The sequence below is a fragment of the Trichechus manatus genome, unplaced genomic scaffold (assembly GCF_000243295.1).
Source record: "Trichechus manatus latirostris isolate Lorelei unplaced genomic scaffold, TriManLat1.0 scaffold00031, whole genome shotgun sequence".
Classification (NCBI taxonomy): domain Eukaryota; kingdom Metazoa; phylum Chordata; class Mammalia; order Sirenia; family Trichechidae; genus Trichechus; species Trichechus manatus.
This window is the reverse complement of record NW_004443967.1, coordinates 11,732,641-11,755,385: the sequence shown is the minus strand read 5'-3', so window position 1 is coordinate 11,755,385 and position 22,745 is coordinate 11,732,641. Positions and strand designations below refer to the sequence as shown.

General features: G+C 45.5%; 1 protein-coding gene across 11 annotated transcripts in view; it reads left to right on the top strand.

Moving 5' to 3' along the window:
- Positions 1–22,745, top strand: part of FGFR2 (fibroblast growth factor receptor 2) — a 120,196-nt gene that overhangs the window by 26,637 nt on the left and 70,814 nt on the right. For 6 of the 11 annotated variants that reach the window (XM_004374902.1, XM_023730015.1, XM_023730014.1 and 3 more), the window contains 3 exons: positions 4,863–5,129; positions 5,990–6,067; positions 18,418–18,587. In XM_004374902.1, the coding sequence (XP_004374959.1) occupies positions 4,863–5,129; positions 5,990–6,067; positions 18,418–18,587 (515 nt within the window). The remainder of the gene's footprint in view (positions 1–4,862; positions 5,130–5,989; positions 6,068–18,417; positions 18,588–22,745) is intronic. The other 5 variants (XM_023730021.1, XM_023730020.1, XM_023730019.1 and 2 more) reach the window with 2 other exon arrangements.

Sequence of the window (22,745 nt, the reverse complement as noted above, 5' to 3'; positions counted from 1 at the left end):
CCACATCGTTCTCCCATGGAGTGGCTGGTGGGCTCGAACTGCCAACCTTTCAGTTGACAGCTGAGCATTTTAACCACTTTGCCACCAGGGCTTCTATTGAACAGCTAAAGAGCATAAAATCACAACAAAAAGTAAAACAACTCATGCAAAACAATAGAAAAAATAAATTGCTGGTGAAAATTGTGAGATTTCCCATAATACATGGCAGTGTTGATTGTAGGCGGACAACTCATTGCTGATGAACTTTGAGAAAGTTGAATACAATGACAACTCCTTCTCCTTTTCTTTCTTCTTTCACTTAAACCTTCCTTTTGCTTTTTATTTGCCCATTCTCCCTTCTCCCTAAGATGTGCTTGAAGTCTTCCTAGGATACCCAGGGATATTGCTAGAGTTCATCAAAGACACTGCTGACCCCCAAGATGGACCTTTAGGGAAAGATTCCTTTGGGGAGAGGAGGAGAGAGTATGTGCTTTTTGAATTCACCAAGGCAGGACTTACTGGTTTAAGACTGAAGTCACTTTATGAACGAACATTAATACCTTACTGATGCATTTTGGGGGGTCATTTTACTATCCTTGAAGCTTATCATTTCATTGGAAACCTGGATGATGGCTTTGACCTGGTTTTGCTAGAAACAGAAACTGTTTTTTATTCCATCAAGTCATGTCAACTGTCCATTGAGATGGGAGTCCATCGGTAACATCGTTTTGCATCCAGAGGTGCAAATCTAAATATGCTGTGATTATCCTCTGACAGTGTGTGCCTGGGTGGTGCAAATGGTAAACACACTGAGCTGCGATCCCAAAAGTTGAAAGTTCAGATCGCCCAGAAGCGGCTTGAAAGAAAGACTTGGGGATCTACTTCTGAAAATCATGCACTGAAAACCTTGTGGAGCACAGTTCTACTCTGACACCCACGGTGTCGCCCCGAGTTGAAATCTGCTCAACAACGCCGGGTTTATCCTCAGAAAATACGGTGCTCAAGATCATGGCGAGCATCTTCAGCCTTGGGCGTGGCACTGATAGTGACTGTCATTGGCCCAACGTGTTGTGGTTGGAAGGTCAGGTTCACATTTATTGACTCACTGAATCATCACAAACCACATCCTATCACTTGTGTGTTCTTACTCTTCATTCGATGAGGAACCTGAGGCTCAGACATTGAACAGGAGGGGAGTAGAGTTGGCGCTCGGAGCTTCCTCCTCCTGTCACCGGGGTAGCCCCCATTTATTCAATGTATGCTGTGTGCCCAGCCCTGAAGAAGATGTGGTCCCTGCCCCTGAGGGCTCACTCTGCTGTGTTCATCCTTCTACACCCGACAGGTGGCAGTGTCTTTGGGTGCCATTGGTGCAGCGTTTCAAAACACCCTTGGTTTCTGTAAGACTTGGTGATTGGCCTGTTTCAGGTGAAGGAAAGGATTCTCAGTGAAAATAATTTCCTTAAAAAAGAGAAAAGTCCTAACTGCCTTTGCCAGAAGAGATTTTTCCACATCACAGTTGCAAATGCCTTGCTTATCTTTTTTTTTTTGAACAGTCTTAAGCATTCCACTGCATAATTAAATAGCCACAGGGCTTCTCCTTATCTGCAGGGCAGCGAGAAGGTTGGCTGTGTGGGTCCCCGTCTCCTCTTTAAGGGAGGGAAGCTTTGCTCTGTATGCCCAGCTGCTTGCCTGCTCAGTGATCTCTTGATGACCGATGCTGGGTCATAGGAAAGCAAATTCCATAGCATTCTTGGTGACTTGCTGCTGGTGTGACTTGGTCATAATAAATGTTGATTATTTTATGACCGAAACTAATCCAGTGTAAATTCATTCCCACGTTTTTGCGTGCTGTTTCAGTAATTAGATGTCGGAGACGTGGGACCCCAATGACCTCTGACCCTTGGTTTCAGCAGCTGTGAAAGGGATTGGGCCAGGTGGCCTATAGGCTCTGTACGTTTTGATGTCGTATGAATTTGTGACTCTAAGATCCTGGAACTGGGAGATGATCAGAAATATGGGACCAACTGGAATTCCTTTTCCTGCCTCCTTTCTGCCCCCCCTCTTTCCCATATTTCTGCTCAGGGTCCAGAGTTCAACATATTTCAATTAGTAAGTCAGTTCAGCTGCATTACGCCTTAGCGGGCCTTTGGAGACCCGGCCTGAGAACCTTTCAACTAAATTTCCAGCAACACCTTTCCAACATCAACTTCGTTCTTCATGTCTCTGCTCAAATGGCCGCTCTTCAGAGGCCTTCGCTGATCATCCTGTACAACAGAGGGTGGTGAACTTTCTGTGAAGGGCACCAGATGGTAAATATTTTAGGTTTTGTGGGCCGTACAGTCTCTGTCGCAACTATGCGAAAGCAGTCAGAGACCACACGTGAACGAATGAGTCATGGCTGTGTTCCAATAAAACTTTGTTTACAGAAACAGGCGGTGGCTGGATTGGGCCCGTGGGCCATTGTTTGCCAGCTCCTGCTGCACAGGGAGCACTGGCCCATAAACTATCTCCGTGTGCCCCACTGTCTTTCTGCATTCTTCCTCATGGCACTTAAGACACCTCACATACTTTACATTTTCTATAGATTTCTTTACCGTCCGTCGCCCAGCTGTAACGGGGGCTCCACAAGTGCCAGCCTCTGTCCTGTTCCCTGTTTGCTTCCCAGCATCTAGAACAAAGCTTGGCCCAAAGTAGGTGTTCATTCAGTAAGCAATTGTTGAATGAGAAAAACAACACAGCCTGTTGGGCTTTCTGCCCTTGTTTGGGAGGGCGTGCTTGTCTGTGTTAAGCTGGGCTTCTGTTTTCTACCTCTTGTTGTGGTTACCTCTGTGTTCATGTCCTGAGTCCTCAGCTCGGTTAAAGGCGTTTCAACGTCTGAACCTTCTTTGGCTTTGTACGCCTTTGGGAAAGGGTCGTCTTTGGGAGGCCTGGCCTTGTGTGCTGGACTTTCTGCAGACGTTGGCTCTTGGTGGTGCTGGTGAGGTGGATTCTCAGACCAGACGCCTGCACCCTCCCTGTTCCTTCAACAATGGGACTGACAAATGAAGAGACTTTATTCTCATCTTGTGTGGGAGATTTGTCTGTTTGAGTGTGGTCTGGAAAAAACAACTGCCTTGTGATGTTGCCCAGATCTGGAGCCGAGCTGGAGTTGGGAAGCTTTGTGTTTTCCGGGCCTGGGACTCTGGGTACCATTCACGGGCTCACTGTGAGGGATGAAAGCCCGTTTCATGGGCCCTTGTGGCCAGCGGCTCTGGCTTTTCTCCTCGAAGGCGAGTGGCTCCTTCTTACCTCTGTTCGGAGAGGTCTCCGTGGGTTAGATCCTCTTGGGTTCCATTGTTCCCTGCAGATTTGGGGATGAGGATAGCGTTCGACATGGTCCACCTTCCGTGTGTGGGCCAAGTTGGGCACTGGGGGTGGGGCATAGAGAGCCACCAGACCTGAGCCTTCCCTCTGCAACGCTGACGTCTCAGAGAGACAGGACATGTTCGTAAGAAAAGTGGCTTTTCCCCAGGAGCTGGAAGGAGGGCAGAGTGCAGATGGAGGGAGAAGGAGCGGGGTTGACGGATGGCGGTCGTGTCAAGGAGGTGCTGTTGGATTTGGGTCTCCAAGGATGAACTGGATTTAACCGGGAGGAGAGGGAGGAAGGGGTATCCCCAGAGCAGACAAAGGCACAGGCTGACTGAGGAGGCTGAGAAAGCCAGCATATGTGTGTGGTGGGGGGCTCATGGGGGTTGGGGTGAGATCCAGTTCTGTAATGAGATCCAGTTATGACTTGTCTTTTTTTTAAGGTAATTATTTTCACTGAGAATCCTTTCCTTCACCTGAAACTGGTGATGGATTCATTCCTTCAGGACCTGCTTCAGCTTAGCGGAGTTCTGTTTGCATTTGGCGTTAGAGCCTCTAGGCTTTATCATCTTAAGAAAAACAGTGTGTCCCACGCAGCTCACACAGCACAGATTTAACTCTCCAGACCAGCGAAACACAGACCTGAGCCCGGCCGCTCCTGAGAACTCAAAATGGCAGACAGTGTGTAAAAAAAAAACCAAAAAAAATGTTGCCAAACCCGTTGCCACTGAGTTGATTCCAACTCATAGCAACCTGTAATCTTTCCAAGGCTGTAATCTTTATGGAAGCAGACTGCCATACTTTCTCCCATGGATGGGCTGGTGGGTTCAAACCCAGACCTTCTGGTTAGTAGCTGGGTGCTTAACCACTGTGCCACCAGGGCTTCTACACAGTGTGTGGGGTTCCGTTTATTTCCCTTGAGGTCAAGACATACTCTAAGAAGCTTGGCTTTGTGATAGTAGCAAAGCCTGGCACAAATAAATAGACCATTAAGTATATGTGTGTACCTGTGTGTACCTGTGTGTGCATGTACATAAGTGTGTATGTGCCTGTGTGTGTGTGTGTGTGTGTGTGAGAGAGAGAGAGAGAGAGACTCAGTCATGTTGAACGGAAAAAAATTGTAAATGCAACATTCTTACAAATAAAAAGCGCTGCAGTAATAGAATTCTGGGTATTACAGTGCAAGCAGACTTTGCATTGGCGAGCGACTTAGAAGTTTGCTTGTAGCACATCTCTCCATGCTGTGTTGGGGCTTGTTTTTAAAGCTGTGCCGTATGTAGATATGAAGGTGGGGTAGCTTTTGCTTGGTGCTTCCCCGGGTTGATGTTTCAGATACTCGCTCAGTCTACTCTTCCACACAAGGCACGGCTTCCTGGCTTCACGGGGCTGGGGGAGAGACGGACACCTGCTGGGGCCATTTGCAAAAACAAGAGCAGCCTCTCCTGGGAATCAGCGGGCGTCCACTGACCTTTGTTGGACTTTCTCTCCTTTTCCTCCTTCCCATCTGTCTCCATCTTCTCTCTCCCACCTTTCTGCAGAGCCGCCAACCAAATACCAAATCTCTCAACCAGAAGTGTACGTGGCCGCGCCAGGGGAGTCGCTAGAGTTGGGCTGCCTGTTGAAAGATGCCGCCGTGATCAGTTGGACTAAGGATGGGGTACACTTGGGGCCCAACAATAGGACAGTGCTTATTGGGGAGTACTTGCAGATAAAAGGCGCCACGCCTAGAGACTCCGGCCTCTATGCTTGTACTGCTGCTAGGAGTGTAGACAGTGAGACCTTGTACTTCATGGTCAATGTTACAGGTGAGTGGGCCCGAGAGCCCTTGGCTCTCCCTTCTCTGTAGCTGTTTTGTGGGTAAAAATTTAATTGTACCATTGGAATTGTAGTGGCAGCTGCTAATTGGATGCCCGGCACACAGCTTCATAGTTTGTTATTGACTGGTTTTTGAAGGTCTTCCACGAGACCCAGTGCACGCGGGACACTGGTCATTAAGAATGACAAAATTCTCGTGTGCAAAGAAAGATTTTCTTTTTTTTAATAGAGTAAAAATGCACCCCACCCCCAAACCACTGGCATCCTTGGCATATAGATTATAGGGTTGAAAATTGGATGCTCAAGAGTTCTGATTTCTTTGATGAAAATTGGAGTTTCTCTCCTAGATTTTTCTTCCATGTAGGGAGGGGGGCTGCATAAGCCCCTTCTGTGGCGAACTTTTAAAGATTTGCTTTCAGAACATTAGTAAATCATTGGAAGGCCACCCAGGGGCAAAGTTTTGTTAGGGACTTAATTCCTTTCTTGAAGGGGACCCCTGAAAGCTGAAAGGTTGTGTTGGAAGGAATCTTTGGGTGTTATGTAATCAGTAAATTTGTCTGGGACTTGAATACTGTTTGAAACTGAAAACCCAGTTGCAGTATATCCAATTTTATAGCATGTTTAAATAACGTGAAGGCAGAAAACATTGAGAATCGTAGTACAGGCCGACTGTCATCATGTAGAGAAAATCGAAGCCATTAAAACCGTTGTAACCAAACACAGCCTCAAACTTGCTGCCTGGGACCCTGAGTTGTTGGATTCACTATACCCCAGAGGGCCCAAATTGTAGGTAATTGCTACCTCTTGCTTTGCAAAAAACACATCCATGAATATGTTCTTTTGACTACAGATGCAATCTCATCAGGAGATGATGAGGACGACACAGATGGCTCCGAGGACTTTGTCAGTGAGAACAATAACAACAAGAGTAAGTAACAGCAGGACTCGGAAGGTCCCGAGAGGAGAAGCTGGTGGGAAGTGGCAGCTCTAGCCTGTCTTCTTGTCGACTGTCCAGCTTGCTGCCGTGTCCTGCACCCTCTCCTTTCCCCACTGTCTGCTGTCTGACTTTCAAACCTGAGAATAAACCAGTGTTCCTGCACACCCTTCTCTGTATTTGTCTTTTCTTCTTGTGTCGGTAGCCACTGTCCCTTCGAAGCAGCTGCCACTCTTCTTTCTGGGTTTTCCTTTTTCCTTCCCACTATTTGGAGACATAAAACAGAATCCTGTAACTCCTTGGTTTTCTTTATAACTGGTGATGGTGGTTGGTTTAAGCCAGAGGTTCTCAGTTGGGGGTGACTTCACCCCACCCCCGGGGACATTTGGTAATGTTTGCTTGTTACAACGGAGGGGGTGCTGGTGGCATCTAGTGGGTAGAGGCCAGGGGGGCTGCTAATAAACATCCTCCAGTGCACAGGACAACCCCCCACAACACAGCATTATCTGGTCCAGAATGTCAGTGGTGCCATTGTTGGAAGACCCTGGCCTTCTAGAGCATGTACCGCGTGCTAAGTGGAAATAAGGGAAGATTGCTTTTCTTTGTAGATGGTTGCAGAAAAGGGGCCAGTGAGTGTGGTTTGCTAATTTAAAGGCAGTTAACACTGAGCACTAATACTTGAGAGGCTGTTTAGTTGGTGAGTAAATGGGTGGCCTGGGTTCAAACCCTGGTCTACCACTTCTGAGCTGGATGACCTTGGACAAGTCGTTTAACCTCTATGCCTCAGTTTCTTCAACTGTAAAATGGGAATAATAGTATCTCATGGGGGGGGTTATGAGGATGAGATGAGTTAATAATTGTACAGTGCTCAGGAGAATGAGTGCTTCTGAAGCTGGTTCAGTAAAGAAAAGATAGGACTAGCTGCTTTCTCCAATGACGTGAAGGGAATGGCCCCAGTGAGACTCTCCGTTGGTCGTTGGGGTCTTTGTTGAGGTATAGTATCCCACACTTTCTCAAAAGGATTTTAGTCTACTTAATAAATTTAAACAAGGCCTAAAATAAGACGACTAGTTATTAAAATAACCAAACCCAATGTCATCTAGTTGATTCCGACTCATAGTGACCCTGTAGGACAGAGTAGAACTGCCATATAGGGTTTTCAAGGCTGTAAATCTTTCCAGAAGCAGACTGCCACGTCTTTCTCCCTCGGAGCCGCTGGCGGGTTCAAATCACCAACCTCTTGGTTAGCAGCCGAGCGCTTTGACCACTACTCCACCAGGACTCCTAAAATAGGCACAGAGCTTTTCAAAGGAAGAGAAAATAGATGTTACCAGCACCTGGGATAAATGTATTCCTTAAGTGGGGAATTGGATTTGTCCCCAAGTCTCCTAGGAGCTTGGGTAGAAAGGGGGTTGATATTTTGGTTTATATAGTTCTCTGGGCTAGCAGCATCAGCATCACCTGGCAGCTTATTAGAAATGAAAATTCCCAGGCTCCAGCCCAGCCCTACTGAATCATAAACTCTGGGGTGATTCTGATGTATGCTGAAGTCGAGAGCCACCGGCTTAGGGGCTGACGTGTGGAGGTCTGTCTTGAGCAGGAGTTTACCATTAAAAGTCTTGCTCATAGAGCATTGAGTCAGACAGCGCATCAAGTCTTCCGCTATGATTTGTAGCAACTGTCAGAGGAGGTTGTTATTATTATTATCTAATAATGCACTGGTATCTCAGAAGATGTTGTTTACTTCTTGTGTCGTTCTTTGTCTCCGGCAGGGGAGGGGACAATGCTGAGGGTCTGCTCTGGGCCAGGCTCTGTGTTGGGTGCTGGGTACTGGTTCAGTCCATGCCCCTGATGACTATGGCAAGTGGGAGAGTAGTTATTCCTGTTCTATAGATTGGAAAGTGGCCACTCATTGAGCACAAGCTGGAGTTGCTATTCAGTCTCAGGCCTGTTCATGCGGAGTCATGGGGCCCCTCTGCCAGTTCCCAGGCTCACGATGGGGGTGGCATGAGAACACGTGTTTTATTTTCAGCTGTAAAGTGGTACCCACACGTGGGCTGCGTTTGCTGTTTATTTTTTATTTTGTTGTTGAGAATATACACAGCGGAACACACCAAGTCAGCTGTTTCTCCAGGTACAGTGCAGTGACATTGATTACAGTCTTCAAGTCGTGCAGCCGTTCTCACCCTCCTTTTCTGAGTTGTTCCTCTCCCACTAAGATAGGAACCCCTAAGGTTCCTATCTAATCTTTCGAGTTGCTGTTGTCAATTTGCCTTTGCTATTGATTGGGACATCAGGCTGCGTCAGTGCAGTTTGGTTGGCATGCCTGGGAACTGGATTGTTCTGGCGATCAACTACCCTGCGCGTTAGCAGGTTACCGTGAGCACAGGTGAAATCTAAACCACAGCAGCAAGGTATAGGTTACGTAACAACTAGGCTGAGTGAACTGGAGTCTTTCTTTGCTGATTCAGAAGGATTACCTGCCATGGACCTCCAGGGGATCTTGGTGAACACCAGTCCTGACCACCTGGCACCTGTGCAGGGCCAGGTGGTCGAGTGCTCCATTTCAGTGCATACTGGCCCATGGTGGGCTGCCAGGCTGTCACCTTGCAAACAGGGTTCTTTGTAATTAGCTCTCAAAGGACACCCACTCTGCCCCGAAATGGGTGTTCTGCAGTGCTTAAAGGCTGGTGTTAGCTGTACCAGAGAGATACTGCTGTCGGGCACTGCCTCTCTTTGGAGCCTGTGAAACATTAGATGCTATTTAAAGTGATAGCAGTTCTTAGCTGACTACTTGGCCTCTGCCATCTGTTAGTGTGATTAGGCTGGTCTGATTCACAGCTGCAGCCTGGGGCGGCTGAGATTAAGCAGCTGTGGCCTGTGTGGCCAGAGGAATGTTGTGGCCAGGGTAATTGGCAAGGCGGTAGAGGGGATGTTGCCATTAAAACAATTTTTTGCCACCTCAAGTGTCAAATGCCTGACCCGATTAATAGGGAAAATTGCAGAAGCTCCAAATTCTTTGCATTTTCAGCCACCTGGAAAACACCCCTGTGTCCAAATTGATTCCTTCGGTGCCTTCTGATTGTCTAGAAATTCCGCAGGGATGTGTTTGAATGTTCCCCTTCAGTGGAATTGACAGACGACACTCAGTGACCCTGTGCTGTTAGTGACATGTTGGCCTCTTCTCTTTTTGGGTTGAGACATCACATATTCTAGTTCTACATCTTCTGGCTGGAAAAATACACTGCAGGTTATTCCCTCCTGCCCATATAGGAGGTTATTTGTCTCATTTTGATGGTTAAATATAAGAAGGCAAGCTTGTCTGCCTGGTAGAGTTCTACTTAAATTCTGTACAGAGTACAAAAAGCATGCTGGCCAAATACAATGACAAAAATAACAAAAAATTCGGACCGGATTATTGAATTCTGACATGAAACTGGTCTCCCCTGGCCATGAAGCTGACATCAGGGTCTTATTTGAATTGATAGGAATGTTCTGCAGGATTCAGGTTGATCTCAGCTCTTACTCATTATTCTGGACCAAGCTTAAAAGTGGGCTTCCCTGCAGAGGACATCCTCATTTCCGCAGGCCAGGCGAAGGGCTTCGTTTTTGGGTGTTTCACGACTTCTGTGCTCACACATCATGGAATAGCTCAGGCCTGCCTTTGCCAGCACACTTTCACTTCTTGAGGGCCAGGACCACTGGACGTTGAATGAATGCCTCACTGAGGCGTTCTATTTACAGTCCTCATGTATGCCTTCCATGGAGCAGAATTAGTGTTTATGGGTGTCATTACGTGCTGAACATTGTTCAGATCTGGTCTGTGCACTAAGAACAGAAGCTCGTGTTTCCCAAAGCATATTCCTTGGAACCCTACCCATTGCCGTTGAGTTGGTTCTGACTCAATAGTGACCCTACAGGACACGGTGGAACTGCCCCGTAAGAGTTTCTAAGGCTATAATCTTTATGAAGTGGACTGCCACATCCTTCTGTGGTGCGGCTGGTGAATTCAAACTGCCGACCTTTCTGTTAGCATCTGAGCGCCTAACCACTGTGCCACTGACACTCCTTAGTCCGTAGTAATTCTCTGCCCAAAGTGAGTTGTGTTTTGAAATACATTTGGAAAATACTGCACGGTGTGACCCGTGCTTGGAGACTTACCATGCTCATCAGCATAATAAAGCTCTGAGAAGTTCTGTAGTAAAACATCTGTTTATTTTGTCTTATACCCAGTTTTCCAAACTTTTTGACCATAAGACCATTTTTAAAACATAGCATTTATTAGCATTTTGTTGCACATATGTCGAAAACCCCTGCAGTAGGCTTTTTTTGGGGTTTGACTCTCTTGTTGGTCTCCCCTTTAAATCAAGTTCTTCCATCCCAGATGTGCAGGGCATTTTCCGGTCAGATGTTAGCAGCTGTGGCTGATGACCTCACACCTTACCAGCTCTAACCTTTTCCGAGGAGTGGAACAGTCCTGTGATGTCATTACAAGCCCGGCTGCCAGGAAATAATGCTGCTACAGATGCCCTTCAGTGAAACACATTTCTTCCCGACAGAAAGGTGCAATTTCCAATGCTCATTTTTGAAAGGCATCCAGGTTGAGGGCTTTGAAAGCTGCAGAATTGATACTTTTGCACAGGAAAGTATAATTCACCTGGTGTTACGTTAGGTGCCCTTGAGTTGATTTTGACTCAGCAACCGCATGTGACAGAGTAGAACTGCCTTATAGGGTTTTCTTGGCTGTAATCTTTACGGGAGCAGATCACCAGCTCTTTCTCCCATGGAGCTGCTAGGTGGGTTCAAACCGCCAGCCTTTGGATTTGCAGGTGAGTACTTAACCGTTTGCGCCACCGGGGCTTCTTATAACTTAACTAGTCCTTGCCTTTTCTAGACACCTAGGTACCTGAATGTGTTGCGTGGCAGCAAACAGGTAGACGTTTCTACCCATTTGTTGGAGTCCGTTTTTATCACCTCTAGCTTGTGTTTCAGCCATTAATGTTTCAGAAGAGCTCGAGACTTAGGTCTTGGGAAGATCTTGATTGGCACAAAGTTGAGATCCGCTGCTTTACTGGAGGGAAGTGATAGCAAGACAGCTATATCAAGATTCTTGTTCTTTCTATTGAGTGAGGAGAGAAACAAGGTAATTTTCTCTTTTGGTTTCATTCCTGTTGAGACTTGCAGATGTCCGTACCACGTTTCAGGGAGAAAGGCTGTTTGTTTTGGAAGTAACTAGGGAAAACCAAGGCATGCTGCCTGAGATTTCAAGCTCAACTCATTGATTAACCTGCTGATAATACCAGTTCCTAGTCACCTTTGCTCTAATTGGGATTTTCACTTGGTAGAGATGCTATCTGAGTTGGTAACTGTGAGTTCCTTAGTTGTGTTTAAGTGTCCAGGACTGGAAAATAAAAGAAAACACGCGGGCTTGCTAAATTTTTTGACATCCCTTTGTAATGAATACCTCATCATAAGTTGGCTTAGACCTTGCATCCCCAAGGCCAGCAGTGGTGCTCCATTGAGTAGGCTGGATTCAGTACCTTTTCTTTCTTGCTTCCCCTCCAGTCAGATAGCACGGTTATCCGACTGGAGGGTTTTGCTTTGAGGGCAGATACTGGGAACTCCCACGGGGAACTGGTCTCCCAGTGGAGACGCCCCAGGAGAACTGGGCATTTCCCATGTGGGTACCTTGCTGGCTTTGTTTTAATACCTTTCTGATCGAATACCTCGATGGTCAGCAAGTTGTTTCAGTGAGATTTCTCAATAAAGCTACCACTCCCCTCCGCCCGACCCCCTTAGTCACGCACCCACTCACATCTCCGCATTCTGTTAGATTTGTTTGTTCTTAGTTTACCCAAAACCGAAAACAGATGAGCTGCAGTCGGTTGCAAGGATGGGGGTTAGCTCAAAGAGACTTTTTTCTCCCCCGCCAGGGGTCAAAGCATTCAAATGTCCTGATTAGTGATATTTTTAAAAGCCCTAATTATAGACTTAAGACAGAGGCCTTAGTAGGGCTTTAGGGAGTTTGGGAGACTTAATCTAGGGGCTGAAACAGGCTGTGTGTGTTTTTTTTTTTTTTGCATCAATAAATATACAGTTGGCAGCCATCAGCGTCCGTAGCGCACATAAATCTTGAACTTTTGACTTAATCACCATGGGAGAGTTCAAAGGGCAGTGTGGCGTGGTTGAAAGAACATTGCTTAGGGAGCTGGAGACTCTGGTCTAGCCCTGGCCTTGCCTCTGGTTGTGTGACCTTGAGCAAATCACTTAACCTTCCTGGATGACATTGATCACATCAGCCCAACGTTGGGCCAGATGGTCACCAAGGTCCCTTCTGATGCTGAGGTGATGTGATTCCATGTTTTCCCTTTAAACTACTGGGCTGTAGTCTCTCTTTTTGAGAGAGAGAGAGAGAGACAGAGAGAGAGAAAGACCATAAACTTTAAATGTCAGTATTAGGCTATGTGAGGGTTTTTGTGCGGGCAGGTTCAGCAGCCTATGGTTTCTCATTAAAAAGTTTAAATTGCAGGGTTTAAAGAAACCCTATAATTCTGTTATTTGGACATGGTATTGTGAGGGACCAATTCCTGGAGAAGGACATCTTGCTTAGTAAAGTAGGGTCGGTGAAAAAGAGGAGGACCCTCAACAAGATGGATTGACACAGTGACTGCAACAATGACCTCAAACATAGCAACAACAATTGTGAGGATGGCGCAGGACTGGACAGTGCTTTGTTCTGTAGTACATAGGGTCACTGTGAGTCAGAACCGACTGGATGATACCTAACAACATCATAATCCTATCAGTTGGTGACAGAATCAGTACCTGCCTAAAATACAGATACCTGCAAAGAATGTTAGAGCTGGGATGGGGCCTTGTCAAAACATTCAGTTCAACTTCCTCATTTTATAGCTAAAGCTTTTAACAGCCGTCCATCCATCCAGCCATCCATCCATCCAATAAATGCTCTAATGCCGACTCCATAAGCTGAAGGCAGCTCAAGCCGTACCTGGCGGGTGTTCCACTCCTGTTGATCAGCAGATGCTGAAGGCAGTACTTTTTTCAGTACGCAGACACCCATAATGATGGAAACGTACCTCAGTGACAAAGAGGCACCCAGAGGGAGAATGGGGACTCCTCACTGTGGGGTGGTGGAGGTCAGGAAAGGTCGTGTTGCAGTACTTTGAGGGAAGTTCCTGTGGTGGTATAAATCTCTGCTTAACTAGCTGTATCTTAAGAGACTTCTGTTGTATTAAAGTGAAATTCTAATTACCTAACATTATCACAAATATGCAATAACTTTTTCAGTGTAGAAGATGTTAATGAGTAGGTATGCCTTGATAAAGGAATTGTACTTATTTATGTTGTGGCTGAATCTTACTGTTCCTTTAACCTGTTCATTATTAGTATTCAATGGTTAAGAGAGAGTCATTCTTTTGATACATATTCGACCAGAAAAGCTGAGATATCAGAACAGAAGGGAGCATACGTATCATCTAGGCCAATGGTGATATGTTATGATAAGTAATCGTAGATTACAGATGGTTTTAGTATAACTCATTTTGTATGCTCTCGGAGGTTTACACCACAATCCCCCCGCCATTGATTAAGTGGTTTCAAATCCGCTCCTCCTTTATCCCTAAGTAGTTATGTCAGGGAAGGTAAATAAAGTAGATGCTCAAGTGTTTCCTTTCAACCTGATGTGTTCTTGGCTTGCAGATCCATTTTAAAGAATATTGTTGAGTCAGCATCCATATTGAGCACCTACTATGTGCAAGGCTCGTTTCTGCTTTTGCAGGTCATTAGTTTGTTAACACCAGTTCCTTCTCCAAATGAAAGATGTTAAAATTGTTCATGTGCTTTGGTATGAAAGGGGCCTCTTAGGTAGAGGAGCTGGTTCAAGGGCCTGGTCTGTGTTTCTCTCTGGCTGTGTTTTAGTTCTTTGGGGACCCTGGGATTTCCATGTGTCCAGACTGCAGAAATGGCAGTCATATTGAAGGAAGGAGGAGTGTGTATAGGACACGAGGCTGCTGCTCAGGGCGACTCGGCAGGACTCTGCTTGCAGTATAATTGTTTTTCTAAACTTTTCAGGTCCTTCAAGCTTCACATAAAGCTGTTTTATTTCAGGAAGAGCCATTGTAACATAAGAAAATATTTCCTCCCCTCTAGCGTCTTGCTTATAAAAAAAAGTCATCAACTTGACCTCTAAAGGGAGACTCGGTCACCAAAGAATGTTGAATCTGTGTGACATTAGCACACACGGGAGTCGGAGTTGATCAGACAAATGGGAGCAGAGGCAGAGAGTTGGAGGTGGCCCGTCACTGCTGCACAGGGACCCTGGAATAACTTGGCCTGATCGCCCTTTCTGTTGAGTCACTGATTTACAGGGATGTTGTCAAATTCAGGTTTTGAGCTATAGCCATGTAGGTGATTTGTGTCCACACGGTGGCCCCACCCACCTTGGATCTTGGGGATTTTGGATGAGAAGCCTTGCACCTACACCCCATGTGGCCTTGTGTCTGTTTTGCGTGATCAGATTTCATAGGTGGTGTAGTTTTGACCATTGAAATCTCGCCCCAGGGCGAATTACCTGCCAGAAATTCCAGCAGCATTCTTTCACCCTAGTCCTTAAATCATTCGTTAGGCGCCAAGACAAAGGCCCTAGTTGCCAGTGTGCCGATGGCGCAGGTCGGGACCGCACAAGGCCGTGTGGTCTGGGTGATTCTTGTGCTGTTTGCAGCCTCGTTGGTGGGTTAGCCCTGTCAGAAACCAAATGCCATTCCTCGTTCCGTAAGCTAAGTCCTACTTTTTGATATTTTGTTTTTTGTTGTTAGGTGCTTTTGAGTAGGTTCTGACTCACAGCCACCCTTCATACAACAAAACAAAACACTGCCTGGTTCTGCACACCCTCCTCACGATCGCTGCTGTGTTCGAGCTCATTGTTGCAGTCATTGTGTCAATCCATCTTGTTGAGGGTCTTCCTCTTTTTCGCTGACCCTCTACTTTACCAACCATGATGTCCTTGTCCAGGGACTGGTCCCTCCTGATAACATGTCCAAATATGTGAGACGAAGTCTCGCCATCCTTGCTTCTAAGGAGCATTCTGGTTGTACTTCAAATCGTATTTGTTCATTCTCCTGCCAGCCCATGGTACGTTCAGTATTCTTCACCAACACTATAATTCAAAGGTATCAGTACTTCTTTGGTCTTCCTTATTCATTGTCCAGCTTTCACATGCATATGAGGTGATTGAAAATACCATACCTTGGGTCAGGCACACCTTAATCCTCAAGGTGACATCTTTCCTTTTTGATACTTTGAAGAGGTCCTTTACAGCAGATTTGCCCGATGCAGTATGTCATTTGATGTCTTGACTGCTGCTTCCATGGCTGTTGATAGTGGATCCAAGTAAAATGAAATCCTTGACAACTTCAGTCTTCTCCCCATTTATCATAATGTTGCTTATTGGTCCAGTTGTGAGGATTTTGACATTTTAGGGAACATTAAAAATCATGCCTGATGGTATTTAAGCACGTATCTGTTGATTTCTTTTATGTAAAAAAGAAGAGACATTCCAAAGGATCTGTTCAGCTGTAATTGATGCTATCTGAAAGAGTGACTGCATTCATATTTAGCTAATTCATCTCAATGGGCTATTGTGTTTATTTAAATTGCAGGAGACAAGACACCTGACAGCATGAGATATGCTTCTCATTGAGGTCAGATTCGTGAATGTCTTTGTTTCGCGACAAAGATCATTATTTTGTGCTGTCGGTGGTTTCTTCTCAGTGGCTGTGGATGTAGATGGAGTTTTCTAAGTGGAAGCTTTTAAAATGAAAGATTACCAAAATTGTTTGAGCGTATTTTAGGCCGTGAGAGGCTGGTGATGAATAGGAATCAAGTATTCCCGGGGGAACCCTAACAAAATAGATGTGTTTGTAGGCATTCGACACCCAAAGCCAAATGGCTACCTAGACTGCCGACTCATTGCAAATGCCACTGGCTGCAGAGGGGAAAAGGCAGCCCACACGCCCCTTCCCTCGCCTCCCATACCTCTCCCTTGCCTTTCCCTCTCTCTCGCTGGTATACGTGATGACCGACAGTGGTTTTGCCCTTCTTTCCAATGACTTGTCGCCATGTAACCAAAACCACCAGTTGCCACTGAGTGGATTCTGACTCATGGCGACCCCATGTGTGTCGTAGTAGAATTGTGCTCCATAGGGTTTTCAATGGCTGATTTTTTGGAAGTAGATCACCTTCTCTGGGTAGACTTGAACCTTCAACCTTAGTAGCCGAGAGCGTTAACCATTTGCACCACCCAGGGACTCCTGATGTCGTGTAGATGCCACCTACACCCCACCACCTCATCACTGTGATGAGCACAAGGATAAAGAAGATCCAGGGTGCCTTTGTTAAGAAATCCCAGCTCCACCTTTTACAGCTAGCTGGTTTCAAGAGTGAGGATGAGGCAGAGGGGAACGTGTTTTGGATGCGATTATTCCCACTCGTAATTGCACCCTGAAGTTCTGGCTGTTAAGTGAGCGTGGCCCCCCGCCAGAAGTATGCCGTGCCATCGGAGAATAGAGAAGGAGCCTCCTAAATCTGCATCAGAGACGGCGCCTCTGCCTAGGACTGTTTTCCCTCTGGTTTGTGGAGTGTGTTCTGTTGACCAGTCGAACCCTCAGCAGAAATAAACGCAGTTATGAACCAGTCTTCAAGAACGTTCAGGGACCTGTTGAGGGTTGATATAGCGGAATACAGGGATTTGGATTACCAGTTTGTTGAAACCAAAATGTGAAAAGTTAAATTATTGTACAAGTTTCAGAAGAAGTTCTAAACCATCATAAAGGGGCAGCGTGACTTTGGCCCAGGCTGGCGGGCCTGGCCTCCAGTCCTGAATGTAAGTCGTGCATGGAGACCATCAGATCAGAGCGATTGAAAGTATGGATTACAACCCCCTGGAGAAGCTGGTTCTTACTAACTGTGGAAAGTAGGGGTGAAGACGGTGGGCTCTGGAGTCAAGCTGCCTTGGTTCAAATCCTGGATGCCCCTCTTTCAAGCTGCAAGGCTTTTGGGCAGGTTACTTAACGTCTCTGTGCCTCAGTTTCCCCGTCTGTAAAGTGGGGATTATAATAGTGCCTTTCTCATCAGATTCTTGTGAAGGTTAATGGGTTAAACATGTGAAAGGGCTTAGAGCAGTGCTTGGCAAATAAGAAGTACACAGTTAATAGTGAGCCCTGGTGGTGCAGTGGTTAAAGCGCTTGGCTCCTAACTGAAAGGTTGGCGGTTTGAACCCACCAGTCACTCTGCGGGAGAAAGATGTGGCAGTCTGCTTCTGTAAAGATTTACAGCCTTGGAAACCCTATGGGGTGGTTCTACTTTGTCTTCCAGGGTCGCTATGAGTCGGAATTGACTCCACGGCAGTGGGTTTTTTGTTCATTTAGTAGTGGTCATTAACCATTATCTGCAGGCCTGAAAGAGTTAACAGCAGTATTATAGAGTGATGTTGTGGATTTATTTAGATGAAATGTCCTTCACTTAGTGATTTAAAAACTTAACTCTTTTGTTGAGTTCAGAAAAGTCACTTGAATTTATGACTTTGTATTGTTTGGAGGGTATAAACGTTGCATGACATTTAGTAACCGCCTATGAAGTTAATCAGTTTCGGCCTGGTGGTAGAATCATGGCGTTCTCAACCATCGTTGGAGAGAAAAATATGTTTTCTTTTCCCCTTTAAAAAATTAAAATATATTTAGTGATGTGATTTTTCAGTTTGTTATATAAGGTGCTGGGAAATTTGTGATGTCTCCCTGGATTATTTTATCATATTAGGATGATAGTATACTATTGATTACCATTGAAAGTAAAGCCCAGTGGATAAGTTGATGTGGCTTGTAGGACAAAGTGCTTTTACTAGTGTGTGTATGTGATTGCTTAATAGGTATGGCGATCGAAAAATGGTATGTGTTGGAGGACTCAGCTGCTGCTATTGTGTGTGTTGTTACTGTGTTCATAAAATAGCGTTTTCAAACATGGTTCAACATGAAATTATTTGCTGGCACCAAGAACAAGAGAGAAGAGAGCGCCTCAAACACTTCTCCCCTCCTTAATCGCCATAAACCAATAAATAGTCCATCTCTAGGGACCTTTTGCCAAATCAGCTGGATTAGACTTTTGAAAGTATTCTCTTAATGTAAACATTATCCATTTCCCTTTTACTTAGAAAGATTTTGCAAATATCAGATCTTTCGCATACAAAACCAAATAATCTTACCTGTTCGGAGTTCAGTCATGGAGATGAAGATATCCATTTATATACATTTTGATGTTGTTTTCCAAAACAGGAGCGCCATACTGGACCAACACAGAGAAGATGGAGAAGCGACTGCACGCTGTCCCTGCGGCCAATACCGTCAAGTTCCGCTGCCCCGCTGGGGGGAACCCAACGCCGACCATGAGGTGGCTGAAAAACGGGAAGGAATTTAAGCAGGAGCATCGCATTGGCGGCTATAAGGTAGAATTCAGCTTTTAAGTTATTTCTTAAATTTTTTATTTATTCCTTTTTTTAAGTGCTCCCCAAGTTTGCAGGAACTAGAAGGAATATATTTTTTAACAAGTTGATTATTTTCATAATGGATAATTTGCAGTGCTTAATGATTTTATAAATTATCCTGGACTTGCATGTCATATTAAAAGTACAGTCCCCATTTGCATTGTTCTTTATATGAGAAAGGTTTAATAACAGAAGGGTCAAAAGTTGAATGTCTGTTTTCTATATGCTTTATAGTCTATAAAACTAAAACTGAAGCAGAATTTGAGAAGCGTAAGTACAGTTGCTCTGGTTGAACAGCATTAATAGTCATTGAACTTGAATTGTTATCACTAAATTATACACTTAAAAAAGGGTGAATGGGCAAATGTGTTATGTATCTATTCACAGCAATTAAAAAAAAAGTAGTCCATGGGCTTGGATTAGAGACTGGAGTCTGAAATATTATGAAAAGCGAGTGCTTCAGAGATGACAGAAGCAATGCCCAGTCCCCTAGCTTCACGGATTCTCAAGCGCCCAGCAGAGAATGTCGGGAAACTCAGTCTCACGCAACGCTGTTGTTGTCATCACGTGCCTTGGTGTCGATTCTGACTCACAGCAACCCCATGTGACAGAGTAGAACTGCCCCATAGGGTTTTCTTGGCTGTCATCTTTACGGAAGCATATTGCCAGGCCTTTCTCCTGTGGAGCTGCTGGGTGGGTTTGAACCACCCACCTTTTGGTTAGCAGCCGAGTGCTTAAGTGTTGTGCCACCGGGACTCCGCGTCACATGCTGGGAAGGTTGAAATCGACAGCTTCTCCCTGGAGGTGTCTGCCATGGAGACCAAATGCTTGTTCATGCTTTGTCTGTCGGCAGATGCTGGTTGAGCACCTTTTTCACAAGCACTGTCCTAGGCTCCAGGGAAGGGAAAGGGCAGGGCACGGCACCAGCTCACAGGGGCTCCCAGTCTAGCAGGGCAGGCAGACAAGTGAGCTGGCAGTCAGGGGGCACTGTGATCTGAGTGAAGCCAGCAGAGTGTGCCGAGTCTAGATGTGCAAGGAGAGGTTGGTATTGGCTCTTTGGGAGACTGAGGGCAAAGAAGGCCAGGGAAGGATTCTGGGCAGAGTTTGAAGGAAGGGTATCCCAGAAAGAGAGCGACATGAATCTCCAAATTACTTAGCATGGATGGGGAGGATGTGAGGAATTTAGTGTATGAGGAAGACTTAAAGAAACCTCACTGTGAAATCCTTTGGTGCATTTGGAGCATGAATGGGTGTATTCGTTACTATTGTTGTTGTGTTAGGTGCTGTCGAGTTGGTTCCGACTCACAGTGACCCTGTGTACAACAGAATGAAACGTTGCCCAGTCCTGCGCTGTCCTGTGCCATCCTCAGAATTGTTACGCTTAACCCCATTGTGGCAGACACTGTGTCAATCCATCTGGTTGAGGGTCTTCCTCAAAAAAATTATCTATTGCTGTGTAACAAATTACCCCAAAACGTTGTGGCTTAAAACAACACTTATTATCTCACAGTTTCCATGGGTCAGGAGTCCAGGTGTGGCTTAGCAGGGTCTTCTTTCTCAGGGTCTTGCGAAAGTTTGCAGTTAAGGCTGTAGTTCAGGCTGAGGTCTGAAGGCTCTAGTGGAGACAGATCTACTTCTAGACGCAGTTATGTGATTATTGTCAGGATTCGCTTCCTCTTAGACTGTTGGACTGAGGGCCTCGCTTCAGCGCTGGCTGTTGGCTGGAGGCCACCTTCAGTTCCTTGGTATGTGTACCTTTCCAATATGGCGGCTCACGACATGACAGCTTGCTTCATTGGAGTGAGAGAACGAAAAGAGAGAGAAAGAGCGTGAGGTATTCAGAAGTCACAGTCTTTTGTAACCTAGTCATGGAAGTGACATTCCATCACTTTTACTGTATTCTGTTATTAGAAGCAAGTAACTAGATGTCTTAGTTATCTAGTGCTGCTATAACAGAAATACCACAAGTGGATGGCTTTAACAAAGAGAAGTTTATTTTCTCGTAGTCTAGTAGGCAAGAAGTCCAAATTCAGGGCGCCAGCTCCAGGCGAAGGCTTTTTCTCTCGGTCGGCTCTGGAGAAAGGTCCTTCTCGTCAATCTTCCCCTGGACTAGAAGCTTCTCCATACAGAAATCCTGAGTCCAAAGGACGCAGTCTGCTCCCAGTGCTTCTTTCTTGGTGGTATGAGGTGTCCCTGTCTTCTCTGCTCACTTCTCTCTTTTATATCTCAAAAGAGATTGGCTTGAGACACTGTCTAATCTTGTAGATTTCATTAATATAACTGCTGCTAATCCATCGTATTACATCATAGTGGTAGGATTTACGACACATAGGGAAATCACCTCAGATTCCAAAATGGTAGACAATCATACAGTAGTGGGAATCATGACCTAGCCAAGTTGACAGGTATTTTTTGGGGACACAGTTCAATCTGTGACACTAGGTCTAGCCCACATTCAAGGGGAAGAGATTACTCAAGGGAATGAGTTCCAGGAGACATGAGATCACTGGGAGCCATCTTGGAAACCTGCATAATAGATAAAAGACGGAATGGCTTCAGCTCTGACTCCAGGTGCTTAAAAACCAGGTGGGGAGGATTTACGGGCAGCAGCAGTGGGATGCCTGGAAGGACTTTTCTAGGTGCGCCTCTCACATGTGCTAGCACACCAGTGTCACTTCAGATGGCACTGTTGTGGTTAAATGAGCTTTCTCTCCACACAAAAGTGTCCCCTGGAACCCTGTTTTGAAACACCTTATACAGTGACTCATTCTTAAAAGATTATTTCTGCAAAAAATTTTTTATTTATTTCTTTAACCTTTAAAAATTAACATCTAGAAGCCAAAGCCCAGAGGAAAGTAGGTAGAGCCTAAGAGTAAATTTCTAAGAGCATGTATGGGGCAGTTTATGTGTGGGGCAGATGTAAGGCCCATCTGCGAGAAGTTGAGTGCTTTTACGCTGTGCAAGTAGAAATAGCTCAGTTGTCCTCCAGAGCTTACGTTCACCAGTTGAAGAAGAGGGTGATTTTTCCTTTGTTCTCTTTTCAGTTCTCACACCAGGTATAATGAGACTGGAAGGTTGGTGTCTTAATTACCTAGTGCTCCTGTAACAGAAAGACCACAAGTGGCTGGCTTTGAAGAACAGAAATTTGATTTTTTTCGCAATTTAGGAAGCTGGAAATCCAAGTTCAGTACATGGCTCTAGGGGAGGGCTGTTTCTCATTTCTGTCATTTCTGGGGGAAGAGCTTGTCTCCTTCAGCATCTGTAGCCCTGGCGTTCCTGGGTTCCTTGGCGATCTCCACGTGGCATCTGTCTTCCCCTATTTGTGCTTCCTTCTGGGTCTTGTCTGCTCTTTTTATAACTCAGGAGTGATTAGGTTTAGGACAAATCCTACACTGGTATGACATCATTAACATACCAAAGAAACCCTATCCCCAAATGGGATTATATCCACAGGTATGGGGGTTAGGATTCCAACACATATTTTTGGGGAACACAATTCAGTCCGTAACAGTTGGCCTTTTTTGTTTGGGTATGTTTTAGAATAAATAGACAAGGATTGGAAGGGCAGAGTTGTGCCACTAAAATTGTGGCCCCTGGCATTGTTCTAACCACGACGTTCTCTCTGAAAACTCACATAATTGATGCAGTTCCAAGGGCTTATTTATATATAATTTAAGTACAAGAATGGTGAAATCTTGGTGGGTAGCTAATTTCATCAGTTAAGACAGGCTTGTAAATAAGGACAAAGAGTGGATGAGCCTCAAAGAGCCTCCAGAGATTCTTCCTTAACAAAATACACGGAACCAGCATCATCATTATGGAGCTGTTTGCAGATCTGAATTAGTGATTACAAATACGTAGGGGAGCTGAGGTTGCCTAATGAGAAAATGCTGCTTGATTTTTAACAGGTGCAGTTCAGTTTTGATTAGTTACGGCAGCACCCAGCTAAATGCAGGGCACGCATGTTCTAGAAGCAAAGCGAGGCTCTTCCGCACACCCCGCCCCCAGCAGAATACCTTTAGTCTGTCCCTGCAGAGGTGCAAGACAACCAAAGTGTCTTTGTCATTTCATGTCTGAGCTGTTTCTGGAGTGAAAGAGAAATGGAATTTGAGTGCGTGG